At 35.6% G+C, this 17,278-nt stretch overlaps 1 protein-coding gene across 8 annotated transcripts in view; it reads right to left on the bottom strand.

The window, feature by feature from the left end:
* The window catches only part of Camk2d (calcium/calmodulin dependent protein kinase II delta), a 301,476-nt gene that overhangs the window by 59,057 nt on the left and 225,141 nt on the right, over nucleotides 1-17,278 (bottom strand). For all 8 annotated transcript variants that reach the window (XM_077803188.1, XM_077803187.1, XM_077803186.1 and 5 more), the window contains exons 7-8: nucleotides 12,725-12,827; nucleotides 5,944-6,027 (exon numbers count right to left, since the gene is read on the bottom strand). In XM_077803188.1, coding sequence (XP_077659314.1) covers nucleotides 5,944-6,027; nucleotides 12,725-12,827 — 187 coding nt within the window. The remainder of the gene's footprint in view (nucleotides 1-5,943; nucleotides 6,028-12,724; nucleotides 12,828-17,278) is intronic.

Genomic DNA, 17,278 nt, shown 5'->3' on the forward strand with positions numbered 1-17,278 from the left:
TTGTGAGCCTCAAAATCTGCTTCCCTAAAGGAAGTTGCAACTAGCTGGGGTAGTGCTGTTCAATGTTGGTATACATCGCAAAACTTGTTAAAATGAAAATTTCTGAACCTCAATCCAGAGAATCATTTTTGGCTTTCTACTGTAAAAAAACAAAACACAACAAAACTGACATAACACTAAATTTAAACATAAAGCATTAAATTATATGTAAGATATATGTATACTTTTTAAGTGTATAGTTCAGGAGGGTTAAGAACATTCACAGTGTGTTGAAGCAGATCTCCAGAACTTACTTTTTTCTTGCAACACTGAAACCCTCTATCCACTAAATATGAATTCCCCTTCCCCACAGTCCTTTCTACTTCCTGTTTCTATGAACTTGACTATTTCAGATATGTTGTATAAATGGTATCATATAGTATTTGCTTTCTTACTATTGGCCTATTTTGTTTAGTATGATGTCCTGGGAATTCATCCTTGTTGTATATGTGATAAAATTTCCTTTATTTTTAAGACTGAAAATATTCTACTGTCTGTATATACCATATTTTCTTTATTCCATTCATCTATTGATGGACATTTGCTTGCTTCTACCCACTGGTTATTGTGAACAGTGCTATTAGGAACACAGGTGTGCAAATATTTCTTTAAAATTCTGCTTTAAATTATTTGAATATGTACCTAGCAGTGTACCGGCTGGATCATATGATCCAAGAGAAATTTATTCAATAGTTTTGGGGTAGATCCCAGTACTGGGAATTGAACTCAGGGGCTCTCAACCACTGAGCCACATCCCCAGCCCTATTTTATATTTGATTTAGAGACAGGGTTTTACTGAATTGCTTAGTGCCTCGCTTTTGCTGAGGCTGACTTTGAACCTATGATCCTCCTGCCTCAGTCTCCAGAGCCTCTGGGATTACACGTGTGCACCACCGCATCTGGAGAAGCTGAACTTTCAATAAGCGCTTCAGGTCACTTTGGAGAATGCGATCTGTGGTTCACAGTTTGAAAAAATACCAAGTTAGGGAGACTACACATTCTAGATCTAGAGAGATTTAAGACAATAATAAGTTCAGCAAAGGAGGATATTGGTAAAGATTATGTTTGGGAGTAAGGCCCCAGGAGTTGAAGACTGTTGAAGATACAAGTGATGAAGAATGAAGGCAGAAAACCTTTCTAAAAATTTGAGGCAAACCTGTGATGACCCAGTGTAAGGAAATCACAGAACTCAAAGAGGCAACAAATTGCCCAGTGGGTTTGAGATTTCCAAATGATAAAAGTATACAATATTTTTTAAAATTAATTAATTAATGTTACAGTACAATGCCTTTTGACATATAGTACACAAACGGAGCACAACTTCTCCTTCCTCTGGCTGTACATGGTTCAGAGTCACTCCACTTGTGTAATCATACATGTTTTTACTGTACTAACATCTGTCTCTTTCTACTGTCCTTTCCATCCCCACAACCGTACCCCTCCCCTTTCCCCTTCTACACAAACCAAAATTCCTTCATTCCTCCCTATGGAGTACTCAATGTTGACTTATTCCAGTTGAAGTATGAAAAGGCTAGCCTCAGAAATCATGCAACTGCTGAACCTAAATTCATTATAACATAAAAGAAAAAACATTTTCCATAAAATTCCAAATTCACAGTTGCTAATTTATTATCACTCATAACTACTCAGAGTGATAGCTAAATAAGATAGAGAGGTGGTAAGGGAACATGTGTGGTGTGAGGGAGGGGCCTGTGTGTGGGCTGAACAGCCTTCCTGTCTTCCTTCCTTCTCACCTTCCTGCCTGCTCTCCTTCCCGCTTGCTTTCCTGCCTGCCTTCCATCTTTTCTCCCTTTTTAAGCTAGATTGTACAAGGAGCTCTATTAAAAACCAGTGACATCTATAAATATTTGTTCACCACACAATGGAATTGTGGAGGGCACTATATATACAAGAAAGCCATCAACATCAATTTACTATTGTTAATTGTGGAACAAGGTTCTTGCTACATTAATGCCTATTCTTTACTTTCCAGTAATGGACTAGCTGCTTTCAAAGACCAAGTATAGGTCAGATCATACTCTGTGTGAGATCACAAAAGCAAGGTAATGGTGGCATTTGAGATTTCCTGTGTGCAGGTAATTGCGTATTTCTAATAAAAATAATGTACAGACTTCTTTTAGTCCCTTTATTGATGCCGTGCTTCACTTTGCTCTGTGTCAACTGCCAGAATGACAAAGAACCTGCTATGATGAATGCTCACAGATTAATTCACATAGAAGACTGGCTGCCACTCTGGTAAGTGGATTGTTTTTGTTATCTGAATTGTGCCATTTCTTACTATACAACTCAAAGTCTACTCTTAAAAAGAAGGACTAATTGGCAACAGCAAGTACTGACTGATGGTTGAAAAAGAGTTTCCCTGAGGATAAGCCACAACCTAAAAACAATCAAATAATATACACATTACTTTGGTGGTGACTACAACAGTGATGAGCAAGGGTATCTCATAAATAAAATTAATGTAATATAATTTTTATGTCACCTGAGAAGGCATATAATAAAATGATAAAACAGTAATTCCAAACTGATAGCAGTGAACAAGAAAGTAGCCATTTTCCCCAAACATGTGATATTAGAAAATCTAATTAAAATACCATAATAAGTATATGTGATCCCCAGCACATTTTTAGGCACACAATTTAGAGAAGCACATAGTCCCTAAAGAAAATGGGAATTGGCTGCAAATATGTACTTTAACTAGAGCTTGTCACAAAGAGGCCCACTGATTGCAGAAAACTGTGAAGAAAAAGGTAAGAATAGAAAAGGGCAAAACAAAAGGTGTGGCCACAGCTAAACTGGGGTTGAAATCTTTGAGCTACCTATTTCCAGTCAAGATATTCCATCCCGTAAGTGATCACACATTTCACAGATATGAAATACTATTATGAAATGATACTTCACTGTTTAAAAAGATTAGATACAGAAGCTACATTATAGAAATGTATTTGAACAGAAAACCGAGAAATCAAGTGAATTCAAATTTGCCAAAGTAATATTAAAATTGAACATGGTGTGCTTACTAAGGTAAGACAGTCGGTCTAAGCACTGATGATATATCAAAGGTTATAAAAAATGCAGCATCTGTGCTCACCACAGATCTATTCAGGCTCAGGGCTCAGGTCACCTCACGGTAGCTCCATATGTACATGTGTCATGGATTCTGCTATGCACCCAGGGAACAATCCCTAGGGCAAAGATATCAAGGTTTTTTTAAAAAATATTTCTTTTAAAGGACCTAATATTCTTCAATATCAATAAAAGTCATACATTGTGAAAAAATGTTTTAAATAGAAGAATAAAATTATTTAGATTCTTTGAGTGAATGGAATTTTATTCAAAAGCTGTAAAATTTGTCCACAATAATATCTTTCACAGAATAAAAGAAATAAATAAATCATTTAAAAAAGTGTGTGTGTGTGTGTGTGTGTGTGTGAGAGAGAGAGAGAGAGAGAGAGAGAGAGAGAGAGAGAGAGAGAGAGGATAATGGGGAGGGAATGTGAATTTGGTTTTTAGTTAATCAGCTCAGCTAAGAGCATCATAATATTCAGCTGATTATCATACTGGCAATGTTAAGTCATCCAATAAAATTTGTTTTTCAAATCTATACTAAGGCGAAATGTCAGTTATCTAGAATCTTCATTTCTAAAGAAATACTTTGTAGTAATAATAGTAATGGTAACTAACACATGTCTTAAAATAAATCTTAGCAATCCTATGGGAAAATATTATTCCGTTCATCAGAGGAAGCTGCAATGCAGAGACTAAATAAGTTGAACTATGTCATACAGCAAGTGTGTTTTCTTCACCACTATCCCTACCTCTCCTACCCATGAGGCAGATAGGAGGAATGCAGGAAGAAAATAGGAAGGAAACTAGGAAAACAAGGAGATAAAGGAGGAGGTCAGGGGAGGCTGGAAATGACCTTCAGACAAGCAGGCAAAGAAAAACCATGAAATGCCCTGATGCCAGTCCTCCTTCTCCTAATTACTCATCAATCATACCATTCTCTCTCTTTAGTATTCAGAGTCCAAACACAACATTCTACCTACACCCCTCTATACCTCACAGTAATATGACTCTATCACATTTTAAAATATGTTTAAAAATATGAGTCTACCTTCCACAAAACCCATCACTGTCTGCCTGACTATAGGGCCATTCTGCTGCTTTTTAAGGTCGTCAGCAGAAACAGACCTGTGCGGGGAGCTAATTTATTGCAAGGGAAATATTCCAGCCATCTGCCATAAGCACTTAGATTTGGACAACAACATTTTGCAAAAGTGCTCTAACTCAAAGGCATTTGAGAGTTCATGCTGAGCAGCTACTCAGGTAGGCAGAAGAAAGACAGAACTTGGACCCACCTAAGACCTTATCCTTAAAGCACATGCCATTTCCAATCTTGTAGAACAATAATGGCTGTTTGCATTTTAAATTGCTTTACAGGCTACAACATGTTTTCCTTTAAAGTGTGCCTTATTTGACCCTCCCACTGGATAATATCATTTTACAGGTAAAGAAACCAGCACAGAGATATTAAAGAGACAGGAAGAATAGGTATAAAGACTTAAAACTCAGGTGTGGTGACTAATAATATAGTTCTTTGCTCATAACTGCCTTCATAGGCATAGAGCTAATTCTGAAAACTCAAGTTTAAGATTAAATACTAAGTTGTTGTTTCTAAGCATATAAAACTGATAAGAAATACAGGCTGGGATTATCTATCATTATGAAGTAGGCGTGATGAACTTCTTTTCTTTCTATTTAAAATTAAAAGCAAATCTAATAAGTTATTTTCAGAATCTAGAAATAACTTAAAAAAATCAACTCCTTCCATGCTGACAAACCAAAGGAAATGGAATCTGTCTACGGCACACTAGTGCCAAACTATGGTAGTTAAATACTTACTTATAGACCAGATGCAATGAAACTCAAGAACTTTAGAGGACTAATTTGTGTTGATAACCTTAGTAGAAAACTATTTCAGAGTGTCCTGTCATATCCCCTTTATTTCAGTCTTTCATATATTCTGAAATGAAGAAATTCCATTATATAACTTAAGTGGAAATACTGCCAGTAACATATTTTTTGAGTCTGTACAGGACACTTCTTGGATTAGATTTGGCTGATAAAGGCCTAAAACAGAGCTCAGTCCCCAGAGGATGGCCAATTTCATTATTTTCTGAGATTTATTTTATCCTTGCCAGGCTTCTTGGGAAAACATGACATTTGTTGGAAGAGCTGGTTGGATCTGTTGGGAGGATGGGAGCATGAACACATGACCCCAATGGCGGGTGTGCCCAGGACCTACGCATTTGTATCACCTGAGAACTTGTTCAAAATGTCAGTGTTCCCATCCCAAACATATTGGTTCAGAAAAACAGCAATCTGAAGTTTTAATCAGATCTCCAGATTTATTGTTGTAGGCAAAGGTTTGAGAATCTCTCCTAAGAAATTCTGAACTGATGATTGGAGAGTATCAACTTCAAGTAAAAGATAACGACTTTAAATTAAAACAAGAGAATGAATATTTAGGGACTCCCTAAATTCATATACTGTGATGGTATTAGGAGGTGGTACCTTTGGTAGGCTGAAGACCTCATTAATGGAATTAGTGCCTTGTGAACGAAACCCAGGAGAGCTCCGTTATCCCTTTCAACATATGAGATCTTCCCCCACAAAAGATTGCTGTTTACAAACTAAGAAGCAGGTCCTCCCAGACATTGAATCTGCAGCACCTCAATCTTGCCCTTCCCGGCCTCTAGAACTACAAGAAATATATATAGGCTGTTTAAGCTATCCAGTTTCACATAGTTTGTTATAATAGCCCCTAAACATTAATACATGAGGATAATGCAATATTTTTTTGAAAATATGATTCCTTACCACATGCCCACATATCCACTGGTTTTCCATAAGGATCTTTACGTAAAACTTCTGGAGAAAGATATCCAGGTGTGCCAGCAAAACCTAGGGAAAATAGATGTTTATTATTTGGTATTAACATGACAAAATCAATATGACATAGGAAACTAAGAAAACTTTTTAGTGGCTTTATCAGATGATATGTTTGTCATTTGAAGCAAAACTTCCAGAGTCCTGAAGTAATGTAGACTAGTTTAGTTTTCTTTTCTTTTTTTTGGTGGGGATGGGGGGATGGTGGTACCAGGGATTGAATCCAAAGGCAGTTAACCACTGAAGCACAACCCTGGCCCATTTTATACTTTATTTAGAGACAGAATTTTGCTAAGTTGCTGAGGCTGGCTTTGAATTCCTGTCTCAGCCTCCTGAGCTGTGGGATTACAGGTGAATGCCAGTGCACCAGGCTAGTTTTTCTTTATACTAAGTAATCAACACTAGTCTATCCTGCCCTGTAGTTTATTTGGAGGAAAAAATACACACACACACACACACACACACACACACATCTTTTATCCAGATGTGGAAATCTATCTATTGTGTTGCACAATCTTGTATACTAAAGGCCACTTTTTGGTTAGTAGTTCTTGTATCACTTATATGAGAGTTATAAATCTGTAAAGAAATAAGGAGAAAACTGGAGATAGGATAAGGACCCTGAAAATGATGATAGTTATCATAACATCTAACTAATGGTATTATGAGAAGAAGGCACCTATAAAATAGAAGGATATAAAACACAGAAACTAAGGATACAAAAGTCTATTGGGTGGGTGTAGGGCAATGAGGCTAGAGATGGGACTAAAAGTAACTAAAGAATATATCAGGAAAAGAAATAAATCTAAAATATAGCCAAGAGCTCAATATATACTAATAAAATATCAGGGTGTATTTGTAACTAGCAACTGAAGAGAAGACTCAGGAACATTCAAATGTATCACTATTGAATGTGTACCAAACTAGACTTTAAAGTTAAGAAGATCTGATAATAGAGATTAGATAGCAAATATGAATCAGTGTAGAATTCAATAATGTGCACTAACATAACAACAAATCTATAACTAATTTTAGAGTAAAATATTTCTTATTTCTGGAAATAATAGTTTTTCAAATAAAAGTTATCTTAAAATCATTAAATATAATTATTTTCATTTAAAAGTTTTCTCAAAAAACACTAATGAAAACTGAAAATATCTTTTTAAAAGGATATACAATCAGGAATTCCTTCAAATACAGATTACTGTTGAAGTACACTGTATATTTATTGGATTGCAAAGTACCCTTATTTATGTGACAAATTCAGAAAGCAAAGAGGTATAAAAAAAAGAACACATATAACACAATTATTTCTCTGAGAAAAATAAGATTAGGAAATGAGGAAAAGGATTTTTGGACTTCTCCTTTTCCCCATTTTAAAATTCCCATTACTTTTCTCTTCCTTTGTTTGGAGGAAGATGAGAAGATGTGGTGGATAATGAGAAGGGACTTCCAGACAAGAGCTTTGAATAAACCATTGCTAATCCACTGAGGGTTCTTCTACCTCAGAGAATTACCAAAGGTTCCACTGCTTTGAGAATTACCTGAAGGTGTCATGTGGAGTCACATGACAAGATAGGAATGGGCACAATTGTTGCAAAGGACTTCCTAACACTTGTGATATACCATACCTGCCCTCCCCATTCCTGTCCCACCTCCTTGAGACATGCATGCATGACTCAAAGAGAATCCAATGAGAAATTCATGCCAAAGTCCAGTGTGAATTCAATGTCCTGAGTGCACACTTTGAGATCCCTTTTCATCTGGCTCCCCTCACTCATCCAACATGATTTATACTTTTTCTGAGCACATGACTTGATTGATCCCTTTAAGGTCTCTTGAGAATGAGCTTCTTAATCTCATTCTTGATGATACTTCTATTTCTTGAATTCCAATTTTTTTTTCTCTAACATAGAGTGGATCTAAATTATTTCTATCTTAGAACTCTGTTTAGATGCCTACAGTTCTCAGTGATCCTTTCTCATTTTGAATTTCAGCTACACTTTAATCTATACTATCTAAAATTAGTAAACTTCAATGTATGTTTTACGTAATTTATATGGCCAAGAGCAGGAAACATTAATGATATTCTCCCTAGAGAAGATAAAGAAGTAACTACATGTGAGTATATTCCACTATCTTTCTTATTCCCATGTCCCCTTCCCTCCCTTCATTCCCCTTTGTCTAATCCAATGAACTTCTATTCCTCCTCCTTACATTGTGTGTTAGTATCCATATATCAAAGAGAACATTTGGCCTTTGGTTTTTTGGGATTGACTTATTTCACTTTGCATGATAGTCTCTAGTTCTATCCATTTACCAGTAAATGCCATAATTTCATTCTTCCATAAAGCTGTCTTTAATGAGAGATTAAACCCTTAAGAATCCAGGATTATTATGATATATGCTATTAATAGGGAAATTAATCAGATATTGTATTCTCTAGGGATAGCATTTTTTTATTCAGAAAAACCAAGAAGAATATCAAAACATATAAAGCAAAGAGAAAACAGAATTACTCACTGTTGAAAATGTATCCATTGTAACCTATTGCCATTTAAAAAAATAACCTTAATATTTAAAACAAGATATATAACAGCAAGAAGCAAGATGGAAGTAAAATATCCTGGTTTTTGCTTTTCATTTCTTTCTAGCAGCAACCAAATGTTAGAAATATATTGCAAATATTATTTCTAGTTCCATAGGAGAAACAGGCTGTATTAGCTAATTCTCTTTGATAAAACTTCTGCCATCTTATTAAAGGTAGTGACATAGGGTGTTCTAGCATTTTTGGCTAGTTAGAGTTTTTTCAGATAAACTTATATGAAAGCCTGAAGAACTGACCTAACACATAACAAAGAGACTTGCTATTTTTTTAAATAACAAGTTTTTTTTCCTCCTTTAAATATGAATATTACATTTTAAAAGATAAAATTAATCAAAATTGAGACCATGATGGCAGATAATGAATAGCTATGAAAACAAGTCATGCTTATTAAAACATCTCCATTCCCTATATATCTATCTATAGTATATTCAAAAGAACTTTACTATATACCATGTGCTTTTTTTTAGTTACTATGAGGATTTACTTGAACTTGGGAAGAGTGGGAGGGAAGGAGATAAAGAAAAGAAATGCATATTTTCTTAAACTTGGAAACAAAGTTTCTACACTTCTAAAATGTGAAATCTCCTTGAAAGTTAAGATGCATCTGTTTAAAAAGTCTTTACAGGTACATTAATAAGATCTTAACTATTGAAAGCACATCCTGATGAAAAAGTGGGAATTTTCCTGTTGATCCATTGCTGTTTCTCTGTGACCAGCTTGCTTTTAGAAATGAGCTGTCACAATTTGAAAATCCATGTACTTTTATTTGGATGCTATTGCATTTGCTTAACTGATACCCAGTTTTTTGTTCACTGTTTCACTAAACAACTGCCACTGAATAGGCAAAAGCACTATGACAATGTTCCATACCAAGATTATTTTGAAAACGTACTGAACATAATTTATTGCCTATCTGCATTCCCCTGGACTACTTTACTGGTTTCCTAACAGCACCATGAAGGAGTGTTCATGATAGCCGTTTAGAAACAGGATAGTGGCCCAAGATAATTAAGTGACTTAAACAATGTCATTCAGCTATCAAGAACCAGAGCTGGGATGTAAGTTCAGGTATTCTGATTCAAAAAGTAGATCCCCCACCTCCCCAAGTCCTCTTAAACTACATGTGATCTAGCAGAGGACACAAAACACAGAGATTTAGGGAACACAATTCCTACACTCTTGTCATCAAGCCAGCATTGCTGGGGTTCATGTTGTGCCTCAGCGCTGATGATAACAAATGCCTCTGTGTTATTCCTGGTATCCAATCATCATCACCCTGCACCCAGTCCCAGTGATTATATCCCTGGGCCTAAGTTCCTATTTTGGTATCCTGCCTCATACAAGTCTCTCATGAAGTGGGCTCCTCTTTTGCTCTAGACAGGATTAGAATCCTGTCTTTGAACCCAATATCTGGGACTTTCATTTCTTCTAAACAGATTCTCCTAAAGTTCAGAGTCCCTGTCTGTTCCAGGGAATTTGCCTGGTCCTATATCCACCCTAGTTCAAACTGCAGCATACATAATTTGAATGACTGCTTTAGTCTAATAAAGTCTTTGCTTTCAGATTAACTATCCTTAACCATCCTCCACACTGCTACCTAAATCACTATTATATAACTTAAATTCAATTACATTCTTCTTTATTAAAAATTTCTCACCAGATCCCTGAAGCCTCTAAGTTTTTTTTAAAAATCAAACCTTTGAAAGGGACCTCCCCCACAAAAAAAAAAAATCACTCACCTTATTATAAACTACCCCTCATCCTAGCTGAATCAAACTTCTTTTTATCAATGTAACAGAAAAATAGTTTCATGTCCTCCAAGCATTTGCATATGCTGGTCCCCCATCTGTAATGCCTTTATCTCCCATGCTCCAATGGACAAATTTCCCATTTATCTTGGACAGAATCATAGTTGTTAGCCCAATTATTAGTGCTTTCCCCAGAGGTGGAATTTCATACTTCCTCACCCGTGTTCCCAGGGCACCTCTTGGATGCTTGTGGTGAGTTACTTTCTCCCTGCGTGGTAAATTATTATTGGCACAAAAGCCTCATCTCCTTGAGAGTCAGGGCCTTTTATTTAAGTACCTCTAGTAATTTTGCCTTGCCCATCTCTGTGATAGCTCACTACTTCCTGTTGAACCCCTAACTCTTATTACTGTATATTCCTTATCTATGTCGACCATACTTTCCCCCAGAATATAGCTATATATCTGCATTTCCAATTTCCAGAATTAAATCTAGGTCTTGCCTTCTTTCAGTTTGCAGTTAACAAGGACAAGCTTATTCCAATGTCAAGACGTGACAGACCAAATGACAAGTCTGAAGGTTTTAAATCCACTGGGAGCGGAATTGTGGTATGGAGACACTTGTAAAAGGTGGCATTAAGCTTGGGAGAGATTGCCATCAGGATAACAGTCAGAACTCCTGACAAAGGACAAGCAGCAGAAAATAAGGTCTTGAATTAGGTTCCTGGAAAAGGAGATGTGGGAAGGCTGCCAGGTCACCTGCTTCCATCAACTAGCTGGGGCAGATTAGAAAGATCCAGGGGATCCTGGGAGCTATGTATACCTTAGGAGATGCTGCATGATAGGGATACAGAGAAGCATTTGCACATTAAAGAAGTAAGTATTTGGGGGGCCCTCTTTCTGTTTGTTGTTATTGTTATTCAGAGGAAAAAAAATCTGAAGTAAAGGCATTAAAAAATTGTCTAACTTCAACACATTAAAAATCAAAAAGAAATAAAACTGAGGCTTAGGGAAAGGTTATATTTTAAAATTCTACATGAACTATCAGGTAATACTGGGAAATGGTAGAGAGAGGCGTAAGAAAATCAATGGATAAAGAATTTATTCCAGCTGAATATTGGGATAATCCATAAGTTTGGCTAGAAATACTATAATGTAAATTTATTTAGAGTTGATTTCTTCCCTAATTGTAAATGCTGGAGCTTAGGATACAGTATCCCTGGCATGCTGAGCACTTTGAAATGAAGGAAAGGGGCTCAAAAGTAAGATCTTCCTGCCCTTTGTCCTTCTGTTTTCCTCCTCCAAGTTTAGCCATGGAAACTATACTTCTTCTTGCCAAAGGTAGGTTACAAATACGTGAACCCCCTTTCAGCCAGCCATAAAAACTAGAAATAATACTCCAAGCTTCCTCTAACCTTCGATGTGAGAGTTGGGCACAAGGAAATCCTCTGACCTATATTGTCTGGTAGCTGATCACAAGACCCTCATTCCAGCAGGTCCTGCCCTGCCCTGTACCCAGGAAGGCACAGAGAAGCCAAGAAGAATTCAGAAAGACAGGCCATGGTGGGCTCCCCTCTGAACATATTACCACCAGGTCATGTCTTCTTTGGATATGTCATTTCTACATATCTGTATTTTTTTAAAATCAAACCTAGCAAAAAAATAGAATGTTTTCTCCAAGTCTTTAGGTCTTTATTTCATATCATGTAAAACTTTGATTAAATAATCTGTTATGTTTTCTCTTAGAGGAGTGCTGGTTATGATTCCTAAGATGTCTGAGGAAAGGTTTCAGAGCTTTCTACCTCTACATAGAAACAGAATTTTCACCATTTAGAAATTTTTAAATTATCAGATTTATCATGAGAAAATTGGCATATTAACAAAATAGGAGACAACTGAGATGAAATACTTAGTAAATACACATATAATTATAGGATGTAATATTTTAAAGTTAATTCCCTAATAAAATACATGAGATAGTTTGTCTTTTCTGACTACCTACTATTTACATAGCAGTCTTTAGCATCATGTGAGGATGAATGTGAATGATGATCTTTCTTTCAGAAAAAGTATTCTTTTAAATTATAACACTCCTATTAATTCTTAGCACAGGATTGTATTTTCTCTCCGTCCTTTGAAGAAAAAGGTATATGTGTTACTGTTCTCCCTTCAGTATTTTTCCTTAACTATTTCTAGGTTACATACCTTTTAATGTTAGGTTTACTATCTTGGGGTCCAATATCTTAAGAGTAGTCAAGATGAACATTTCCACTTTATTTTGGCTAGGAAATGGGAGTAGGAGCCAGGAGTTCATATCCAAAAGATTGTAGGTAGCATGAAGGAGAGGGGCCCTACTTACCAAACCATGCCTGCTGGTCTCCTTGAACTTCAATGGCTAAGCCAAAGTCTGCCAGTTTCACAGCTGCTCCCTTGGATTTGCTAGCTAAAAGCAAATTCTCAGGCTTTATTTAGAAGGAAAGAGAGAGAGAGAGAGAGAGAGAGAGAGAGAGAGAGAGAGAGAGAGAGAGAAAGAGACTGAAGTGAGAACCTATTTTAAGTGACTATACAAAACTAACAACATTTTTACTAGATTAGGGGAGAAAAAAAAAAAGTCATGCATTGTCATCTCTCCTGGAGACTGTCATTCCTAAATCCCAGGGAAAACATGGTTAGAAAAATGATTAAAAATAATCATGTGTGCAGGCTTTAGACAGATGCATAAATGTTTTGTAGAGTACTGTACAGAGGGGAGAGATCAAATAAATGAGAACACCTGTCTTGACCTGCTCACATGTTTCCAAGGACCAGTTGCAGACTTGGCCACAGACATTGACTTAGAAGCCTAACAGAGCACAGACATTTTCAGCAGAAGGAAACTTGGCAAAATGATAACAAGAATTGGACCAATCTACAGACATTTGGCAAATGAAACTGTGCAAATTAAATCCTAGTTGACTTTAAGAGTTTGGACCCAAATGTAGTGATTTTGATTCCTCAATGTTTCCAAACAATTTCTGTACAAATTTTGGAGCTTAACTCTGAATTACGTATTAAAAAAAAATGCTGTCTTTAAGAATCTGTTTATTCTTAAAGGCAGAAAGAATATACTGCTATTTGCCAAATGTTATAGTCAGCTTTTTCTTCTTTATAAGCCAGTTTTTTAAAACAGAATTTACATTTCTTCAAAGTGTGACTCAAAACATTGCTTATATATGTATGCTCCCATCTCAAAATATGGTGGGAAAGATCCATTTTATTTTCTGGGTAATTTATCATTACTCCAGGACTAATAACTCAAGTCTTGGAAGGAGGCTGCGTCTACACCATTGTTTCCCAATCAGTGCATCCAGACACATTGGTACTTTCAAAATAAGCACCATGACATCTTCCATTTCCCTGGAACCCCTTTGTAAATTTTAAGAAATGAAGGGATTAGATGGCTAGGAAAAGGAGGCTGGTTAATATATATAGCAAAGTCTATGCAGTCCAGTTATCTGGGTGAACATATGGTACTGGTATACATATGGGAAAGTGAATCAAAGTCTTCCTACTTGGCAATAAGAACCAGCAAATTTGGAATCTGTGTCTCAGACTGAAAAATATTGGGAAACAATGGACACTACAAGTGCCAAAACTATTGTTTGAAAATCTAAAAATTTAGTCCATCAAGCTGATTTTGTTTATATGTTGACAAATAAGCAATTCCAGATTTTTTTTCCACCAAATTGGCTACTTTCTTCTTACTGAATTAGTCAGTTCTGTTAGTTGTTTTGACCTTGTGTAAACACAGCCCAAATAATTGTTTAATTTATTAATTAAGCCAGCCATGCAAAATAGCAAAAAAAAAAAAAAAACCCATAACCAGAACTTGGAAGAAATTAGGTTAAATCTATAAGAAATTGGAGTGTGGGAAAATAAGTTTTAATTGAGTTACCAGAATTAAGGCTATTGCTGCTCACTGCCATCAGATTCATCACTATCATGATAATTTGTAAATATGAGGAAACCTTTGTAACTTTTTAGGGCTGATAGGATTTTGAACTACCTTAACACTATGTAAATAATTTAGTTTAGATTTTAGGATAAGGATGTTTTCAACCTAACATTTGAAATGATTTGGAACTCTGGTTATTTATCAGTATACAGAAGTATGTATTCTTGTTAAAATAGTCACATCTGACATTTTGCTTTCACAACTAAAATTTCTGGTCCACTACATTCATACATTTTCTAATTTAATTAAGATACAATGTCCAACTTTTAATTTATGGAATAAGTAACCTAGACAAACCCCATCAATGGTAAGCAATGATTGAGTCTATCTCAGTTTTGACCTTCACATTCAAAAGCATTGAGCTGTCAGAGAGGGTTGCTAACACATATCTGACCCTAATTTGTCAAGCACAGACTCATTCAAGGGAAGAGTTCCAATCACTTAAGAAATTACAGCCATTGTAGAACATTTAAGTCAAATGGTTTTGAAGCTTGTTGAGCAAATGCCAATAACATTAGCAAATAAACTTTTTAAGAAATTTAATATGTTTTTACTCTTATCACTAAATCAGAAAGCTTCTGGACAGTGCTGTGTGCACTGTGCCTTCAAATACCAACTCTCTGCCAATTCAGAAGAAATGGAACTCCTTGAGTTTTATCATGAAGGACCACTGAATGACTGGGAAAAATATCCATAATTAGAGATACCTAGAATACTTGACTGTGGGGTCATCCAGGAAAATAATAAATCCATCTGGATCGGTATTTCACCCTATACCCATGGAGACTGTTCAGCTGCAGTTATGGATAGGAAAAGGCAGGGCTATTTCAAGGGGATTGTATATGTATTTAAAAATCAGTAGCATTGACTAGCTTCACATTTATGTATATCTTCTAGGCAAACCTAAAATACAGAATTGTGGATTGTAAGCTGAAAAAATTACAAGGATTATTGAATTAATTAAAGGATTATTTGCTTTTGAATATTTTAATCAGAAGACTGCTTTAAATAGCCAGTTTCAGTGAAATGCTGAAAATATCACACAACTTCAGGCCTGACTCAGCAACTTAGAGAGACCCCCCCCATCTCAAAATTAAAAATAAAATGAAAAAGGGGTAGGTAGTTCAGTGGTAAAGCACTACTAGGTTCAATCCCCAGTACCACCAAAAAAGCAAAAGAATAAAAGGAAATTATACAAATTTGGTTTCTAAATAACTCTTTGTATATAATGTGTTTGAATAATCCTGTTATTGTGTTCTGTGAGGGTGTGGAATTTCTAAAGAACATTTGAAGTAGGACAGGTACATTTACTCTGACTTTTTTGAATCACTACCACTTATGTACCCTCCTTGAAAATATACTGTATGACAAAAAGTTCATTGCCAAGTAGGTTAGTTCAAATTCTGAATGCCTACAAAAAGGAAAATAATTGATGGTTATATTTCACCAAGTAGGTAAGAGTAGACTCTCTCAGCTAATAAGTGGCTGCCTCCTTAGAAAGGATGTTTATTTGCTACTATGCCACTATGTTTATCTTCTATAATGAATGAGACAGGTGAGATTAGAAAGCAAGTTCTTTCAGTGAATGACAGTTTTCCATGGGGCACAGTAAGATGACAGAAATGGGGAGCATGGTAACTAAAAAGAAATGTGAAAAGTCTGGGCTCATGTGCTGGTCCTAATTGACAGACTCTTGGAGCTAGCTAACTAGCTACTTTATATCTTAAATAAATATTATAAAGCTACTAAATTATGCCTCATAAGTGTCTATGGAATGATGGAATCTGTGGTTTCATATCACAGGACCTTTGTCCTCTGTAGGGATACCATACACATTAGTGATGAGCTATGATGGTCCAGGGCAGCTGGCCATTTCAATTGTAGGACATTTAATATTTAATGAATCTATTATATTAGTCTTTATTTATTGAGATTAGCTCTAAATTCTTACAATGCGATTGCTTTTGGGTTTTTTTTTTTTTTTTAAATAGACTCTACTGACATTCTCACACATAGGTTCCTTCCCCACCCCATTGCTTCCTAATGATGCAGGATTTTCCATGACATCTGGTCTCAATGTCAACAACCATTTATAGCATATCAGCTGTAATGAGCAGCAACTGTTGGTAAGTTTTGTTCTGTATTTCCATATGAATACAATGACAACTTTTCTTCAATATGATCCAAGATTTTCTTGAATATTTTCAAATATATCAATGTACCCAGGCAAGTTGTGAAATCACTGTTAGAACTGGAAGAGACTTGTTAGAACTGGAAGCAACTCAGAGAGACCCCCATCTCAAAGTTAAAAATAAAATCAAATAACTCAATCTACTGAGGTTCTAAAGAGATAAAGCCAGGACTGACAGCCATAGTACTAATTTCTTTCCATCTGAAGATGAGATAGAAAACCTTTCTGATGTTTTAAAAATGTTTCGTTCTCAAGAGGTGGTTCACTTGATATATATATTTAGAAGAGTTTGAAGTATTAAAAAACATGTACACTGATCATCAAATAAAATTAGTGGAAAACTTATGAAAACCACATAGTTTTACTCTTGCTTCTCCCATAGTTTGTTAAGGAAATTATTTGGCGAGGTAATGGTCATCTTCAGTACTAGTAGGATCAAAGATTTATCTGGGCACATATATGATAACCATCCTCAATAAGACTTAACCATTGGGAATCTATGTGCGGAATCACATGTATTTTACTTCTTTCTTTTTTTAGTGTTATGAATATAATAAACAATTACTTTTATTATACATATTATTTCATTCTTATGTTCCCTTGGGTATTATTCTTAAGGAGTAAAGACTGTCTTTTAGAGTTTCTTTCCTCTATTGGAAAAATCTAAATATTTCAACAAGAAGTTCACCATTTTCTTCTTTGGTATGTTTTCAGTCACTTTTTTCTGT

This window comes from Urocitellus parryii, chromosome 10 (assembly GCF_045843805.1).
Source record: "Urocitellus parryii isolate mUroPar1 chromosome 10, mUroPar1.hap1, whole genome shotgun sequence".
Taxonomy (NCBI): Eukaryota; Metazoa; Chordata; class Mammalia; order Rodentia; family Sciuridae; genus Urocitellus; species Urocitellus parryii.